The following is an 18,435-nucleotide window of genomic DNA, read 5'->3' as shown; positions in this document are numbered from 1 at the left end:
CAGTCCCATATGTGTAAATTTATTTGCATCCCTTTATGACTGTCTTTCTGCCTTTTTCTGGAGGTTTTTTGTTTGTTTGTTTGTTTTGTTTTTTTATCATCTTCTGTTTTTTGTTTTTGTTTTTTCTGAGACAGGATCTTGCTTTGTTGCCCAGGCTGGAGTGGCGTGATCTCAGCTCACTGCAAACTCTGCCTCCCGAGTTCAAGCGATTGTCGTGCCTTAGCCTCCCAAGTAGCTGGGATTACAGGTGAACGCCACCACACCCAGCTAATTTTTGTATTTTTAGTAGAGACAGGGTTTCACTATGTTGGCCAGGCTGGTCTCGAGTGATCCACCCGCCTCGGCCTCCCAAAGTGCTGGGATTACAGATGCACAGCACCATGCCCAGCTAATTTTTGTATTTTTAGTAGAGACAGGGTTTCACCATGTCGCCCAGGCTGGTCTCAAACTTCCAACCTCAGATGATCTGCCCACCTTGGCCTCCCAAAATGCTGGGATTATAGGTGTGAGCCACTGTGTCTCTACCAAAATCACAAAAATTAGCCAGGCGTGGTGGTGTGCATCTGTGGGAAGACTTAGGCAGAAGAATTGCTTGAACCTGGGAGGTGGAGGTTGCAGTGAGCTGCAGTCATGCCACTGCACTCCAGCCTGGGTGACAGAGTAAGACTCTTACACACACACACACACACACACACACACACACACACAAAGACTGAATGCAGAAGCAGATATGAGAACCATCTGACATTAAAGAAATTTCCCCCTTTAAAAACAATGCCAATTGTCTCACTGATTTTTTTTCTTGTTTTGGAAAATATAGTTATTTTTCAAAAATGATTTAGTTAAAAAATATATATGTATATATATATTTCTTTCTTTTTCTTTTTGATTTGAGACAGAGTCTCACTCTGTTGCCCAGGCTGGAATGCAGTGGCACCATCTGAGCTCACTGCCAACTCCATCTCCCAGGTTGGAGCCATTCTCTTGCCTCAGCTTCCTAAGTAGCTGGGATTACAGTCACCCACCACCACACCTGGCTAATTTTTGTATTTTTTGTAGAGACAGTGTTTCACCATGTTGGCCAGGCTGGTCTCAAACTCCTGACCTCAAGTGATCCACCTACCTCATCCTCCCAAAGTGCTAGGATTACAGGCATGAGCCACCACGCCCGGCCAAAAATGGTTTTTAAATAAATATTTTGAGTAAGTTATGTTTTCCTTCCCCACGTTTGTCTTTTTTCTCCTCAGTCTCCTTAGTTGTCAAATTGTAAAACTGAATGCTATTCTTTCCCCCCATGTTAAATTTAAAAGCATAACATTTGTGGCTGGGAATGGTGGCTCATGCCTGTAATCCTAGCATGTTGGGAGGCTGAGGTGGGTGGATCACCTGAGGTCAAGAGTTCAAGACCAGCCTGGCCATCACGGCAAAACCCTGTCTCTACTTAAAAAACAAAACAAGTCCGGGCGCGGTGGCTCAAGCCTGTAATCCCAGCACTTTGGGAGGCCGAGACGGGCGGATCACAAGGTCAGGAGATGGAGACCAGCCTGGCTAAATACGGTGAAACCCCGTCTCTACTAAAAAATACAAAAAACTAGCCGGGTGAGGTGGCCGGCGCCTGTAGTCCCAGCTACTCGGGAGGCTGAGGCAGGAGAATGGCATAGACCCGGGAGGCGGAGCTTGCAGTGAGCTGAGATGCGGCCACTGCACTCCAGCCTGGGCGACAGAGCGAGACTCTGTCTCAAAAAAAAATAATAATAATAAAAAAAAAATAATAAAAATAAAAATAAAAATTAGCCAGGCCTAGTGGTGGGTGCCTGTAATCCCAGATACTCAGGAGGCTGAGGCAGGGAGAATTGTTTAAAACCAGGAGGCAGAGGTTGCAGTGAGCCAAGATTGCATCACTGCACTCCAGCCTGGGTGACAGAGGGAGACTCTGTCTCAAAAAAAAAAATTAAATTAAATTAAAAAGCTTAACATTTGTGATATGCTCTAAAATTTCTCACTTCACTGAACCTATTTTTAGAAAATTATCTTTTGATTAAAAAAAAAAAAATCACTCATCTCTATGTAAGATCCCAAGGAACCACTATAGGTGTAGATGGTTTTGCACTTGGATGGTGGGTGACCCTATGGGAACCTATGCTATCCTGTGTACACACAGAGCCTCTAGCTTTGGTAGGAAAGTATGTATGTTTTGCACATTGAGGTGTGGGGAGGGCAGGAAATTACCAACAGAATAAGATAATGTCATTTATTTGTCTTGTTTATAAACTGGGGAAAGAAGTTGGCTTATTCAAAAGTCAGTAAAATATGACTCTAGTTATATCTTTTTTTTTTTTAAGACAGAGTCTCATTCTGTTGCCCAGGCTAGAGTGCAATGGTGCAATCTTGACTCACTGCAACCTCTGCCTCGCAGGTTCAAGCAGTTCTCCTGCCTCAGCCTCCCCAGTAGCTGCAATTACAGGCATGAGCCACCACTCCCAGCTAATTTTTGTATTTTTAGTAGAGACAGGGTTTCACCATGTTGGCCAGGCTGGTCTCAAACTCCTGGACTTGAGATCTGGCCGCCTCAGCCTCCCAAAGTGCTGGGATTTTATATTCTGTAACTTACCTTGGATATCTAAATCCGTTTTGTTGTTTTCTGCTGAGTCCTGTTCATGGTAGCTTGTTTACTTGTATATTTTATATTTTGGGGTTTTTGTTTTTTTGTTTTTTGTTTTGAGATGGCGTCTCGCTCTGTCACCCATGCTGGAGTGCAGTGGTGCAGTCTCAGCCCACTGCAACCTCTGCCTCCTGGGTTCAAGGGATTCTCCTGCCTCAGCCTCCCAAGTAGCTGGGATTACAGGCGCACGTCACCACACCCGGCTAATTTTTGTATTTTTAGTAGAGACAGGGTTTCACAATATTGGCCAGGCTGGCCTTGAACTTCTGGCCTCAAGCGATCCACCTGCCACAGCCTCCCAAAGTGCTGGGATTACAGGCGTGAGCCAGTGTGCCTGGCCTATTTTATATTTTGGGGTTTTGAACTCATATTTTGTTTAATCTGTGGGAATCCTGAGGACCTTAATTAGGAATACTTCCCTCCAGAGAGGATTTGCATTTGCATAAACCTGGAACTATGTTAGCCCCTTCAGGAATCCAGGTTTAATTCAGGAGTTGCAGGTTTTTCTTCCCTTCCCTTGGCTTAGGCCCAAGGCTTAGACTATGATCATAATGCTGACACTGGCATTTGTCCTCAGGGCAAACCTGCTTCTACTACTCCATGTGGCTCTTCCTTTATATAGGTTTCAACTTTTTTTTTTTTTTTTTTTTGAGACGGAGTCTTGCTCTGTAGCCGGGGCTGGAGTGCAGTGGCCGGATCTCAGCTCACTGCAAGCTCCGCCTCCCGGGTTTAGGCCATTCTCCTGCTTCAGCCTCCCGAGTAGCTGGGACTACAGGCGCCCGCCACCTCACCCGGCTAGTTTTTTGTATTTTTTAGTAGAGACGGGGTTTCACCGTGTCAGCCAGGATGGTCTCGATCTCCTGACCTTGTGATCCGCCCGTCTCGGCCTCCCAAAGTGCTGGGATTACAGGCTTGAGCCACCGCGCCCGGCCTTAATTTTTTTTTTGTTGAGATGGAGTCTCGCTCTGTCGCCCAGGCTGGAGTGCAGTGGCCGGATCTCAGCTCACTGCAAGCTCCACCTCCTGGGTTCACGCCATTCTCCTGCCTCAGCCTCCCAAGTAGCTGGGACTACAGGCACCCGCCACCTCGCCCGGCTAGTTTTTGTATTTTTTTTAGTAGAGACGGGGTTTCACTGTGTTAGCCAGGATGGTCTCGATCTCCTGACCTCGTGATCCGCCCGTCTCGGCCTCCCAAAGTGCTGGGATTACAGGCTTGAGCCACCGCGCCCGGCCTTTTTTTTTTTAATTTGTGTTTTTTTTTTTTTTGGTGGAGTCTCGCTCTGTCACCCAGGCTGGAGTGCAGTGGCGCGATGTCGGCTCACTGCAACCTCCATCTCCTGGGTTCACACCATTCTCCTGCTTCAGTCTTCTGAGTAGCTGGGACTACAGGCGCCTGGCACCATGCCCGGCTAATTTTTGGTATTTTTAGTGGAGACGGGGTTTCACCGTGTTAGCCAGGATGGTCTCGATCTCCTGACCTCATAATCTGCCCACCTCGGCCTCCCAAAGTGCTGGGATTACAGGCGTGAGCCACGGTGCCTGGCCTGTACTTTTTTTTTTTAGTGATTTATCTTTCTAATAAACTCAGCAATGTGCTAAAAAGTATGTTTGCTGTGATTTATCTAGAATCTAGTTGTATTTTAATGGGATAGCCCTTTCTCTTATCCATGCTGTCAGAAGTAGGAGTCCTTTCCTGTGGTTTTGATATTTTCCCTCTTGTTTTTTAAGTATCAGGCATTTTTTAGAAGCTGGTTTACTCAGACCCCAACTTCAAACATTCTAGCTGGGGAGACGGACAAATAAATGATCACAGCACACTGTGAGTTATATAAGTAGTGAGCACAGAGTGCTAAGGGAGCCCAGAGAGAGATCATGTGTGTCAGGCAAGAATCAGAGATGACTTCCCTGTAGATGTGAGTAGGAGTTAGCTGCACAAGTCAAAACTCACAAAGCAAGGACAAAACAACATAAGACATATTGTAAAACAAAAAGAACTAAGTCATGATACTCTACCGCATAAGAGCTGTAAATTCAGAGACATCAGCTTGGGCTGTATATATATATATACGGTTTAAAAAATCTATAGCAGATAATAGACATGAAAGTTAAGGACAGTGGTTACTGCTAAGAAGAGGCAGGGGACAGGCTAGGGAGGAACACAAACACAATGGTATTTCAAATGTTTTAATGTATAAATTGTGTTGTGGGTCATAGGTACTCATTAGTATGCTTCATAATTTATTCACATTAGATATACTCTTTATAGATACCAAACATTACATATTATAATTTCTTTAAATCTGCTCTGGTGGAAATAAATGAACACATGAAGTCTCCCTGAAAGAAAATCAGTGTTTTTGGGGAAGAACCAAGATTCCCTGACAGAAGCTACCCTATGTAGAGGACAAAGTAGGTCTTCAATAAATATTAGTTGGTTTACTGCTTCTCCCAAGGATACATCTGGAGGGTCTGCATTCCGTTCTCATTGGTGCTGCCTGACCACAGAACTAGCTCTTTCTGTGACATCTAACCTAAACCCCGCAGTCCTAAGTCCTGACACGTATGACAAGATGCTGCCACCTGGTGGCTACAGAATAGATTTAATGGCTAGGAAGTCTTTCATGCTAGCTGGTGGAACTGGCAATAGGGAGAGATAGGGAAGCAGGAATGAGGAGAAAACAAAAATTAAGAAACAGGAAAAGGAGCTCCATCTCTAAGATGGAGGCAGAAAAAAAGGGACTATTGTCTAAATGAGACTGGAGAGTCCCTACAGGAAAATGGCTTCCCTCTCCTTCATTCTGAGACTAGAAACAAGAGGAAAGAGGCTATAGCTTGTATTGAGGGAAATGCAAGACTGAGGAGAAAAAAAAGCAGGTCTAGCTGATCTCAACTTAGCAAGCTAAAATAATAGTAGCCTGGTGTCAGCGGCCACCCAAGCAACTGCATGCTCCTAGTTTCCACTTGGGGAATCCATGTGATTTTGGGGAGGCTGACCCCACCCTTTTCCCCAAAGGTGTAGTCCATGGTGTAGAATGAGCAAATTAGCATGTACCATCCTCCTGGCCACAGTGATTGGTCAGGGGTGGACATGTGACCCAGGCCTAATCAGTGTGAATGTTAGGGCTTTTGCTGAGATTTCTGGTACAAAGATGCCTTCTTTTTCTGATTGGACATAAATGGGGAAACGTGTAATCCTAGGAATGCTAGCAGCCATTAAGTGGCCCAGACTTAAGATGGTCCTACAGAAGACGCAACAGTGAGAAAAAAAATCAGTCCGGTATTTAGAGACATACTGAGCTACTGGGTCAGGCTTCACCTGGAGCCAGCACTACCTATGGACTTTCCAGTTACATGAACCAATAAACCCTTTTTATTTTAAGCCAGTTTGAATTAGGTTTTCTGTGATTTAAAACCAAAAGATCCCTAACCTATACATTCATCATAGCCCATTCCTACCTTCCCACAGGATAGCACAGGGAATACAGGTAAGGTCACTACAGATTTATTGGTTATACTAAAGCCAAGGGTATCAAGCTGAAAAGGTCAGAGGCAGCAACCAGGTACTAAGTAGACTGGATGACTCAGCTGTCTGTACAGAAGAGAATGGACTTCTTTAGGAAAAGAATAGCCAAATGAGAAGCAAGTGCAGAGAAGGGCCTCCACTAGGCAAAGTTAATGTAGGGATATAAACACTCTTCCCCACAGACCTATATCATGGGGGTGTTGCTTTGGGGTCTTTATGCTCCTGGGATAAGGAATTTTGAAGCACATGCTCCTTTAAGTCTTTATTACCCTGTGGTGCAGTGCCTACCTCTCCCTTTGCCAAAGGAAAAGCCTCCTTTTGGCTTCTGCTGCCTCTGATGACACTCACTTTTGAGGGGACCAAGGGAATTTTATCTTCTGCTTCTTTGGTATGCCGGGAACTGGGGCCCCTTCCTCCTTTGAAAACAGTACCATCTTCCTGACCCTGGGCAAGCACTGCCCCCTTTTCAGCCTCTCCCATTGGCCCTGGCCTTTCTGCCCCTCCAGCTGAGTTGCCTTCCCCTCCTAAGCCCCATGTCTCCCATGGTAACCTTGACTGGGCAGAGTCCATGGCAGCTGCTGACTTCTGAGGGGTAGAATTCCTTTCCCCACTGCCACCTGACTTTTTTCGAGGGCGCCCCCGTTTCCTTTTGGCATCACTTGCTGTATCCTCTATATCCTGCTTTGCTGCTTTAGCTGGTGGATCCTGCCCACTGGCCTCACTCACAGGTACTTCAGCTGTCCTCTTGACACCCTTGTCATGTGGTCCTGGGTCACCACCTATGCCTACCTCTCTGTTCTCTGTGCCCCGGGGCTGAGTGAGTCCCCCAGGTGGAGCTCGCCCAGGCCCAGGCCCAGGCCCAGGTCCAGGTCCAGGCAAAGCAGGAACAGTTGGTAAGATCATGTTAATGATGGGTACAGCTGCTGAGGGTGCCCCGGCCCTACTAGACAGAGGCAGTGTAGCCACTTTCAGGGCACCTGAAGAAAGCCTGGGGGCCAGAATAGGTGGAGAGACTGGGATTGGTGGAATAAGCGAGCGAGGGGCCCGGGGAAGGAGCAGAGGCAGCCGAGCCACTAGGGCGTTAACCTGCAGGTTATTGGCTCCTGGGGCTGAGCTCTCAACTACACTCTTCTTCCGCTCTCCACGTGCGAGAGGGCCAGCCCCAGTTCGGGCTTCCAGATCCTTAGGAGGCTAAAAGGTAAAGAGAGGAACACAGTAAAGTGTGAAGACTGAATACTGGAGGAAACATAGACACCAGAGGCACAGGAAGTGGAAAAGCATGGGACCCAATAGGAAAAGGATATACTAAGCCCCCAGCCCAGGACAGCGAAGTCAGGGCCACTGACTTCCTTACCTGGGCCGGTCTCTCCAGCTTCTTATGGGCTTGTGAACCCTCTGGGTTCTCTACACCATTCTTTGGTTTAGATGACCGTTCCCGAGGTGCATGTTCATCCTCTTCTGCAGAGGTGCCAAAAAGGTAATAGAGTGAAGGTGAGGAAGAAACTGAGGAATAGGAGAGTGAGGCAATTCTGATTCACTGACTGGTACAGACAGGAAATGGGGTGCTAAAGCATGTCTTAGAAGGGTCTCCAGGAAGAGAGGGCAAATCCAAGGTGTCTCTATTCTGTGTGTGGGAGGGTCACTGAAGCTGAAAGTGGGTCAGGGTTGCTGAGACATAAGAGAGGGTCCACCCACCAGCAAGCCCCATGGCCTTAAGCACATGGGCATGTGCAGATCGGGCAGAGATGAGATGCTGCTGTAGCAGGAAGCGGGCGACCTCAACGATGGAACTGAAGGACCGTTTCAGGATCCGCTCTGCCCAGTCACACGTCAGGGCACAGGCTGCCTCCACCAGTTCATCTCGAGGTGCTGGGGTTACTTCTGGGCCCATTTCTGGCTGAAGTGGGGAAGGACATGCCCAATCACTCTCCAAATTAAATAACCCTTGTCCCCTCTCTTGAAGTGACCTAAGACTGTTGACCAAAGCTGAGACCAGACTGGGGACGGGAGTAGCCTCTACCTATCCCACTGCAGAAGCCCACAAGTTCTCTTCATCCTCTGCCTCAGCTGCAGGGTTGGCAGAAGGGAACATCATACCTAGAAGCTACGTACATAATGACTGAGGCTGTTAGCCCTCAAAACATGCCCCAAAGACCTCTGCCTTTTACCTGGGAGAGAAGAGTAGAATTGGAGGGTGATTTGGTACTTACACTCTCAGAACCCTTTAGGTCAAGTCCAGGCAGGGGTGGCATAGACACCAAGGTCTTCCTTCGTATGCCACTGTAGCAATATCTGATGCAAGTTAAAGAGCAGCCAACACATGGCAATCTCCAAACTCCTTGAGCAAGTTAAGCTGTTCCACTCCTGGGTCTCCACACCCTAAGTCTTCCTCCCAGGTCCTCCACCCCCAACCTCTCTAGTCAAGGATACTTGGACTGGCCCCGGCCACCAAGCCTTCGAGCTTTGATGTCAGGGAAGATCTCTCTGATGATCTTGCCAAAGTTGGCTGTGCTGAGTGGGCGGCAACAGGCGAGACTCTCACAGTACTTCCTGAGTGAGAGGGGAGCAGAGTGGGAACATACTCAGAGAAGGAGGCCATGGGTAGGCTCGAAGGGTCCCTAGGGATCAAGTGTGAGGAACCCTTTAAGAAGGCAGGCTTTGGCCGGGCGCGGTGGCTCAAGCCTGTAATCCCAGCACTTTGGGAGGCCGAGACGGGCGGATCACGAGGTCAGGAGATCGAGACCATCCTGGCTAACACAATGAAACCCCGTCTCTACTAAAAATACAAAAAAATTAGCCGGGCGAGGTGGCGGGCGCCTGTAGTCCCAGCTACTCGGGAGGCTGAGGCAGGAGAATGGCGTAAACCCGGGAGGCGGAGCTTGCAGTGAGCCGAGATAGCGCCACTGCACTCCAGCCTGGGCGACAGATCGAGACTCCGTCTCAAAAAAAAAAAAGAAGGCAGGCTTTAATCAAGGCAGGAAGCTCTTCATGGGTGAGGGGGTCCTATGCCAACCAATCCACTCACCCCACCACCCACCCTTCCACCCACCGATAGGCATCATAAACACTTTGCTTTGGCAGACAGGTGTCAGTGTGCTCTTCCAGGTGGTTGCGGATCCACCTATAGGCATACATGTACTCCTCATTGCTCAGTGTACTTGGCTCTGAGCTACAGAAACAAAAGGAACAAGCATTACTAAGACCCTAACAGTTGTCCTGGTTCTTCCCAAACTACCACTTCAGTAGTGCTGGACCAAAGTAGTTCACCCAGAATCTACCTTTCCCTGGTAAACCAAGTCAGGGTGGGGACCTTACCTCTTCATCAAGGACAGCAGTTACGAGTCTTCCTATTTACCTCACCCCTTCCCAGTGAACCTTTCTCTAAGAATCAGAACCTCTGCCATCTAAAAATACCATCAAACCTACCTTTTGTCTCCAGTGCTGGGTCCTGAGGGGAGCTGAAGGTAGAGATACAGCTTGTCATTGTCAGAAAATTTCTGTACATCTTGCTGAGGTAGGACAAAACAGAGGCAGGAGAAATAATAAGGCCAAGAAGGACCCAATGTAGGACCCTCTGATTCCCACCCCAAAGTCTAGCTGACTTAGAGGGTGTCAGACTGAAAAAGGACCTTAGAAATTATTTGATAAGGCTGGGCGCGGTGACTCACGCCTAATCCCAGCACTTTGGGAGGCCAAGGTGGGCGGTTCACGAGGTCAGGAGATCGAGACCATCCTGGCTAATACAGTGAAATCCCGTCTCTACTAAAAATACAAAAAAAATTAGCCGGGCGTGGTGACGGGCGCCTGTAGTCCCAGCTACTGGAGAGGCTGAGACAGGAGAATGGTGTGAACCCGGGAGGTGGAGCTTGCAGTGAGCTGAGATCGCACCACTGCACTCCATCCTGGACCACAGAGCGAGACTCCGTCTCGAGAAAAAAAAAAAAATTATTTGACACTAGGTGCTCTGAGGGGCCCTGTAGGCTACCACATCGAGGAGGGGAGTAGAGGAGATCAGCTCTGAATTCATCTCTGCTGGGCTTCTACACAAGCGCTCACAGAGATCGAGTGAGAGGCACAAAGTCAAACTGGCAGCAAGTTTGCAAAGCCAAGGATCTTCTGACAAGATAGACCCTACCTCTCCCACATCAATGTTTTGTTGATGCCCATCATCCTCACATCCTCCCCCCTCAGCATTTCCATCCCTCTATTGCCCTCTTCCCCAACACACTTACCAGGATTCCCTCTACTTTGTTCTGCACGGCCTTGCTGTGGGGAATAGGAGAAAGCTGGAGGTCACACACGAGGTTTTCTCCCTCTCTTTATCTGACTGCTTAGGAGGGAAAAGGGCTGAAATGCCCAGCAGGTGCTCAAGCACTGCTACCATGGCCAAGAATCTCCCTCTGCTCCCATGCCCTTGCTGAGAGGCAGTTCATCTACAGCCAAAGTGAAGTGCTGCAGGGATCTATACTCAGGTCTTGGACAGGATTTGGAGATGTGATCAGTACTTACGAAATGGTACCTCGGAGCCTTTGAAGAAGGGTGGTAGGTTCCCCAGCCTCAGCACCACCTGGAGGGGGCCTTCCCCCAGTCTTGGGGCTCTTAGCATCAGGCTCATCTTCTGCCATCCCGGCATGAGGGCTAGAATTGAGAGGGACAGGCATAAAGATGTAACTCACACTGGCCTTCCCTTCCCCTGAAGGCCCCAGGGCACTCCTCATCTCTTTACCCAGAAAGGCAGAGAAACAGAAACAAAGCCTCCGAATTTCCCCAGTGGTCTTTTTCTCACCACTTGCCTTCTCCGAAAATTAGAAATTATTCCATTACTTCGCCAGGCCCATATATACCCAAAGAGATCTTTGCCATCTCCATTCTATCTGCCCCACCTTTTTGAAGTCTCCTAAATCTGGAAAACTGTAAAGGAAGAGATAGGGGGATTGGGAATCCATGTTAGCAAGAAATTTTCATTTCTGCCTCTGACCCCATACTGCCCTCCTCCCCCTCAAAAACAACAGTAACAGCCACAAAACAAAGTTCTCTAATTCTCAAAAATACTCCTCACCATTGCATATGCTTGGGAGGTCAGAAAGGATACGAACATATTCTGCCTTTCTAGGCTTGGAAAAAAAACTGGGCCCAAGTTCTCATTACTTAATCTCTCCACGACTTCCCCCGCTGCTCCCCCTCCCCACGTCGCCGGTCCCTACGTCATCTCCCACAACAGCCCATCCTGAGGCGCGCCCCCACCTCCTTCCCTTCCCCCTCCATTCAATCCCCGGTTTCTGCAAAGTGGAGGGGGGGGTGGGGCGGGGTAGCGGAACTCATGGGCTGGGCGTCAGAAACCCGGCAGGGGAATGGGGTCCCAGATTCCGGGCACGTGCACATGGGTGAAGAAGCTGTTGAAAATACAGCTACAGTCTTTTTCTGCTCTCCTCCCAACTCATCTTGCCCCCTCCCTACCTCTGAACAGTCGCCTTCCAAAACAAGCAACAATAAAGGTAAGGGAGAAAGAGAAACTACCTCGTAGCCACCTCCACTCCGGCCCAGCCCCAAGGTCCTGGCCCAGCCGGCTCGTGCGTTGCTTTATTTTCCTTTTTCTGAATGGTTGTAACAGCCGCGATCTGCCTAGATACACGGGCGGCCTGCTCTGTCATTGGTCACTGCTGCCACCCCGGAGACAGAAGGCGCCGGGCTCGTACCGGCGGCCGCTGAAGTCTGCCTGGTAACAGAATCTGATTGGTCAATAGGGGAGGGAAAATCCAAAATTGGTCTTATTTGAGTCAAGAGGGGGAAGTCCGGGTTGGGTTTCGGTTAAAACTGGGGTCGGTTGGGACTGCAGGTCCCAAGAGATTCTTCTCTTAAAGGGACCGCAGGATAAAAGAACGAGTGCTCGTCTCCCTTTGGAACTGTCTTTTCTTTTGCCCTCCCCTTTTGTGTTTCAGTTTAGTCTACGGTCCTCAGAGCTACCGGAAGAGAAGAATCAATGGATGATAAAATAACTAGAAAATGATGGATAGGAGTGATGGAAGTTCGCTGTAAGCTCCTATAACCCCCCATCCATCACAATCACCACATGCCTAACACAACCTGCAGACACACTCACTCGCAACAGACCTGCAGTCTGGGCTCTTTCCTTCTTGATGGAGGCCTCAAAACCTCAGCAGTTGTACCACATTAAACTAAAATGCTTTTTCCCTGTTAGTGTTTCTTGATTTCCCGTGTGTACTTTCCTTCCAAGGAGTTGCAAATGCATTTGCATCCCCATAGTTCTGCAGTCGGTGAACCCTGGAATTTTGATGGACTCCCACGGGAGTGCTGGATGCCAGAGGAACTTTTTACCCTCAGGGAACATTGTACTGAACAGGTTATGGGTTCTTAACCCTTTTCCTTAAGACGTTTTAAGGTTATGAATCAGACGAAAGCAATGGACCCTCTACCATGAAAAATACACACACAGACCAAGTTTTGCATCTAATTTCAGAGAGATCATGGACTACAGGTTGCAAGCCTCTTAAATGGATATATTTTGTTTTGCACAGCGGACATGTTACAACCAAAACTGTATTTGCCATCCTGACATCTAATACGTTCTCCAGGCTCATCATTAATGTGCTTTTGTAAAGAAGACAGCAGTGCTGCCTGAGCTCATCACCATTGCCCTTTACAGCCTGCCTTTCCCTATTACCAGCTTCTATGAGTACTGGAGGAAGCCAGGAGATTGTGGAGTTGGGGGAATAAGGATATATTGGCAAGAAGGTTTTCTTTTTTCTTTCTTTCTTTTTTATTTCTTTGAGACGGAGTCTCACTCTATCGCCCGAACTGGAGTGCAGTGGCGCGATCTCAGCTCACTGCAATCTCCGTCCCCTGGGTTCAAGCGATTCTCCTGCCTCAGCCTCCCGAGTAGCTAGAACTACAGGTGACTGCTACCACGCCCGGCTAATTTTTTTTTTTTTTTTTTTGAGATGGAAGTCTCAGTCTGTTGCCAAGCTGGAGTGCAATGGCACAGTCTTGGCTCACTGCAACTTCCACCTCCTGGGTACAAGCGATTCTCCTGCCTCAGACTCCTGGGTAGCTGGGATTACAGGCGCCTGCCACCACGCTGGGCTAATTTTTGTATTTTTAGTAGAAATGGGATCACCATGTTGGCCAGGATGGTCTCGATCTCTTGACCTCATGATCTGCCCGTCTTGGCTTCCCAAAGTGCTGGGATTACAGGTGTCAGCCACCGAGCCTGGCTAATTTTTTGCATTTTTAGTACAGATGGGGTTTCACCATGTTGGCCAGGCTGGTCTCGAACTCCTGACCAGCAAGAGTCAGATTTATTAAGCAACAGAAAAGCTCTCAGCAAAGAGGGAGCCCAAAAGAGGGTTGCCAGCTATGAGGCTGAGTGGGAGGGTGAGGAGGGCAGCTTATGGAGTGGGAAGGGGAGGAGTGTGCTGACTGGGCCTGCAGGCTATCTTGGAGAAAGCACCACTCAGAAAGAGGTATGATAGTGTAAAGAACCAATTGGAGGCAGAGGTGAAGGCTTGGCTCAACAACTTGGCCTGGAACCAATCAGGGGCTGAAGTGAAAGCTTGGGCCAGGACCTTGGCCTGGAACCAATCAGGGGCTGAAGTGATGATTCACCCTATGTAAATAAAGACTCCCCCTGTGGCCAATCACAGAAAGATAAGCATATGTAAAACAGGTGAAAACTAAGAGACTAAGGTGTGCCAAAGAGAGAGAAATATGTCCAAAAAGGGAGTGGTATTTGTTCATCTGGGACACTATTACACATTGCCTACTAAGATTGGGAGTGATTTATTTTTTATTTTTTAAGACGGAGTCTTGCTTTGTCACCCAGGCTGGAGTGCAGTGGCACAATCTCTGCTCACTGCAACCTCCACCTCCCGAGTTCAAGCAATACTCCTGCCTCAGCCTCCCGAGTAGCTGGGATTACAGGCTCATGTCACCACACACAGCTAATTTTTTATATTTTTGGTAGAGATGGGATTTCACCATGTTGGCCAGGCTGGTCTCCAACTCCTGACCTCAAGTGATCCGCCCATCTCAGCCTCCCAAAGTGAGCCTCCCAAAGTGTTGGGATTACAGGCGTAAGTCACCGTGCCTGGACTTCTTTTTTTTTTTTTTTTTCCACCTCTGCACTCCAGCCTGAGTGACAGTAAGACTCTGTCTCAAAAATAAACGAACAAACAGCTGGGTACAGTGGCTCATACCTGTAATCTCAGCACTTTGGGAGGCTGTGGTGGGTGGATCACTTGAGGTCGGGAGTTCAAGACCAGTCTGGCCAATATGGTGAAACCCCATCTCTACTGAAAATACAAAAATTAGCTGGGCTGTGGTGGCGCGTGCTTGTAATCCCAGCTACTTGGGAGGGTGAGGTGGAAGAATCACTTGAACCTGGGAGGCAGAGGTTGCAGTGAGCATAGATGGTGCCACTGCACTCCAACCTGGGCAGCAGAGTAAGACCCTGTCTCAAAAAAAATAAGTAAAAAATAAATACAATACAATACAATAATAAAAAATAATACAAAGACAAACTGCAAATTGGGAGAATATATTTTGAAGACATATAACTGACAAAGGATTATTATCTGGAATTTTTGAAGACTTCCTACAAAAGAAGATAACCACCTGGGCATGGTGGCTCACTTCTGTAATCCTAGCACTTTGGGTGTTTGAGATGGGCAGATCACTTGAGATCAGGAGTTCGAGACCAGCCTGGCCAACATGGTGAAACTCTATCTCCACTTAAAATACAAAAATTAACATTAGCTGCGCATAGTGGTGCACACCTGTAGTCCCAGCTACTTGGGAGGTTTAAGTAGGAGAATCGCTTGAACCCGGGTTGCAGTGAGCCAAGATAGCACCACTACACTCCAGCCTAGGCAACAGAGTGAGACTGCCTCAAAAAAAAAAAAAAAAAAAAAAAAGAAAGAAAGAAAGAAAAAAGAAAAAAAAAGAAAAAGAAAAAAAAGATAACAAACTAGAAAAATGGATGAGAATTTCACAAAAAAGCAGAAATGGCTCATAAACATATGAAAAGTTATTCCCTATATGATAATCAGGAAAATGCAAATTTTAAAAGATACCATTTCACACCCACTAAATTGGCTTTTCTTTTTTTTCTTTTTTTTTTTTTTTTGAGGCAGGGTCTTGCCCTGTCACCCAGGCTGGAGTGCAATGGCATGATCGTGGCTCACTGCAGCCTTGACCTCCTGGGCTCAAACAATCCTCCCACCTCAGCGTCCTGAGTAGCTGGGATCACAGGCACGCCACCACACCCAGCTAATTTTTTTTGTATTTTTTGTGTAGACGGAGTGTCACCTTGTTGCCCAGGCTGATCTTGAACTCCTGAGCTCCAGCAATCTGCCCACCTCGGATTCCCAAACTGTTGGGATTACAGGTGTGAGCCACAGCAAAAGTTTTAACGTCTGGCAATATTGAGGGTTGACATGGTAATGAATCAACAAGAGCTTTCATTCACTGTTGTGGGAGTGTAATTTGGTGTAACTGTTTTGGAAAATAGTTTAATATTACTTGGTGAAGTTGAATATGTGAGTATTTCAATTTACATTTAATATATCGGTAATCGCTCTCTTAGACATATGCCCAAAAACACAGGCAGTAAAGTTTATAGTCTCACTGCTTGCATTAGTAAAAACTGGAAATGATCCAATATCCACAAACCCTAGAATGATAAGTTGTGATATAGTCACTGGATGGAATGTCATAGATCAGTGGAAATTAATGAGCTACAGCCACACATATCCATTGGATGAACTTCAGAAAGTTAAAAAGCCAAAACACAGAAGAAAACATACAGTGCAATGCAATTTATAAATATTTAATGTCAGGCAAAACTGAACAATATATTGTTTATGGGTAAATACATATGTGGTAAAAATAATTAATAAAAAGCAAGAGGATCATGACCATAAAATTAAGGATAGAAGTTACCTATGATGAGCAAGGGAAAAGAGGTTTGGGAATGGTTGGTTGGCAGTTAGTAACACCTTACATAGCATCTAATTTAATATGCTTGTTTTCCAATGAATGGCCAGTCATTTCAATATATACTGCCATTTTCTTCTTCTTATAACTGTTTCCTTTTGCAGTTTTATCATCTGCTTTTATTGTGTACTAACTTTCTTTGTATAGTTGGGTGTATTTCTGGACCTTAGCCTCTCTTTTTAAAAAATTTTAATTTTAGGTTTTTTTTTTTTTTTTTTTTTTTTTTAAGACAGAGTCTCACTCTGTCACCCAGGCTGGAGTGCAGTGGCAGGATGCTAGCTCACTGCAGCCTCAAACTCCTGGGCTCAAGTGATCCTCCCACCTTAGTGACCTGAGTAGCTGAGATTATAGGCGCATGTCACCATGTCCAGCTTGTTCTCTTTTGTTGATTCTTTTTGTCTATTTCTGCACCCATAACACAGTTTTAGTTAATGTAATTATATAGTACATTTTGAAATCTAATGCTGAGAGTCTTCTGTTATTGGTTTTATTAATTAAAATAATTATTCCTATATATGGAAGATTGTATTTTCCAAACGTGGCCACAATGTTTCTGGTTCCACACACTATTTCAGAATCTTACAACTTCCCTGTCAAGAGGTGGAGTCAGCCGAGCGTGGTGGCTCACGCCTGTAATCCTAGCACTTTGGGAGGCCGAGGTGGGCAGATCACTTGAGGTCAGGAGTTCAAGACAAGCTTGGCCAGCATGATGAAACCCTGTCTCTACTAAAAATAGAAAAATTAGGCTGGGTGAGGTGGGTCACACCTGTAACTCCAGCACTTTGGGAGGCTGAGGCAGGTGTACTACCTGATGTCAGAAGTTTGAGAGCAGCCTGGCCAACCTGGGGGAACTCCGTCTCTACTAAAAATACAAAAAATTAGCTGGACATGGTGGCGGGTGCCTGTAATCCCAGCTACGTGGGAGGATGAGGTGGGAGAATCACTTGAACCCAGGAGATGGAGGTCGCAGTGAGCCAAGATCATGCCATTGCACTCCAGCCTGGGTGACAGAGTGAGACTCCATCTCAAAAATAAATAGATAGATAGATAAATAGATAGATAGATACATAAATGAAAGAAATGGAGTCTAGTCCCTGTTTCCTTGAACCTGGGAAGGCCTTTGTGACTGGCTCAGTAATTGGAATGTGGTGGAAGTGATGCTGTGTGACTGCCAAGTGTCGGCTGGAGTAGGTGACACGCCTTCACCTTTGCTGCTCTCTCTTGGAACCCAGCTACCATGTTGTGAGGGAGCCAAGCAGCCATATGGAAAGGTCATGTGTAGATGTTCTGGCCCCAGCCCCAGCTGAAGGTCCGAGTGACAGAAGCGTGAGTCTCCAGACCTGTGAGTGAGTGAGCTATCAGATGATTCTAGCCTCCAGCCTTTAAGCTGCCTCCACTGACACCGAGCAGAGACAAGCTATTCCTTCTGAGCCCTGTCCAAACGACAGATTTGTGGGCAAAAGTGATGTTGTCATTGCTTTAAGCCACTAAGTTTTGGTGTAGTTTGTTACACAGCACTAGGTAACTGGAACACTGTACATTCGCATTTCCGGTCTAGTTTTAGAAACAGCTTGTCAAGTTTCATAAAAAATCCTCACCCCTCTGAGGTAACGTGTTCTGATAAGTATCCTCCCGTATTCACTTCCATGTCATTGCAAACAGGACCACTTAAATAGAGGGGTTTTTTTGTTTTGTTTTTTGAGATAGAGTCTCGCTCTGTTGCTCAGGCTGGAGTGCAGTGATGCAATCCCAGCTCACTGCAACCTCTGCCTCCCAGGTTCAAACGATTCTCCTGCCTCAGCCTCCTGAGTAGCTGGAACTACAGGTGCGTGCCACCATGCCCAGCTAATTTTTGTGTTTTTAGTAGAGATGGGGTTTCACCATGTTGGCCAGGTTGGTCGCAAACTCCAGGCCTCAAGTGATCCGCCCTCCTTGACCTCCCAAAGTGCTGGGATTACAGGCTTGAGCCACTGCGCCTGGCCTTAAATAGAAGTTTTTGTTGCTATTGTGGTTGAATTTGTTTTTAAAACTGGGGATTATACTATAGTTATAGAGTTATTCACACAACTCTACGATTACTTTTTTCCATGAACAATGTGTTGCACACATTCCTCTAGGTCAGATAGTATTGAGGGTAGAGAGTCTGCCACACATCAAAATCAGGAAGTCAGGGAAGGGACTCCTAAGAGCATGCCAGAGGATGGCACGGAGCAGATATCCAGAGCATGGAGCCAGCTGGT

At 47.0% G+C, this 18,435-nt stretch overlaps 1 protein-coding gene and 1 long non-coding RNA gene across 33 annotated transcripts; one reads left to right on the top strand and one right to left on the bottom strand.

Annotated features, from left to right (window-relative positions):
- Nucleotides 1–4,829: 4,829 nt before the first annotated feature.
- Nucleotides 4,830–11,739, bottom strand: RFX5 (regulatory factor X5). Of its 32 annotated transcripts, none has more exons than XM_015150912.3 (11): nt 11,244–11,739; nt 10,971–11,095; nt 10,694–10,822; nt 10,417–10,450; nt 9,611–9,693; nt 9,234–9,353; nt 8,615–8,734; nt 8,395–8,476; nt 7,880–8,081; nt 7,539–7,642; nt 4,830–7,375 (listed from the first exon to the last, which is right to left on the bottom strand). In XM_015150912.3, the coding sequence occupies exons 3-11, from the start codon at nt 10,807–10,809 to the stop codon at nt 6,374–6,376; spliced, it is 1,863 nt and encodes a 620-aa protein (XP_015006398.1). In that variant the 5' UTR covers nt 10,810–10,822; nt 10,971–11,095; nt 11,244–11,739; the 3' UTR covers nt 4,830–6,373.
- LOC107000895 (uncharacterized) lies at nt 11,539–12,375 on the top strand. Its single transcript, XR_001448051.3, has 2 exons — nt 11,539–11,679; nt 12,124–12,375. It is a non-coding gene; the product is annotated as an uncharacterized LOC107000895 (long non-coding RNA).
- The last annotated feature ends 6,060 nt before the right edge of the window (nt 12,376–18,435 follow it).

The sequence above is a fragment of the Macaca mulatta genome, chromosome 1, assembly GCF_049350105.2.
Source record: "Macaca mulatta isolate MMU2019108-1 chromosome 1, T2T-MMU8v2.0, whole genome shotgun sequence".
Classification (NCBI taxonomy): Eukaryota; Metazoa; Chordata; class Mammalia; order Primates; family Cercopithecidae; genus Macaca; species Macaca mulatta.
The sequence above is the reverse complement of the archived record's forward strand: the minus strand, read 5'-3'. Positions and strand labels throughout refer to the sequence as shown.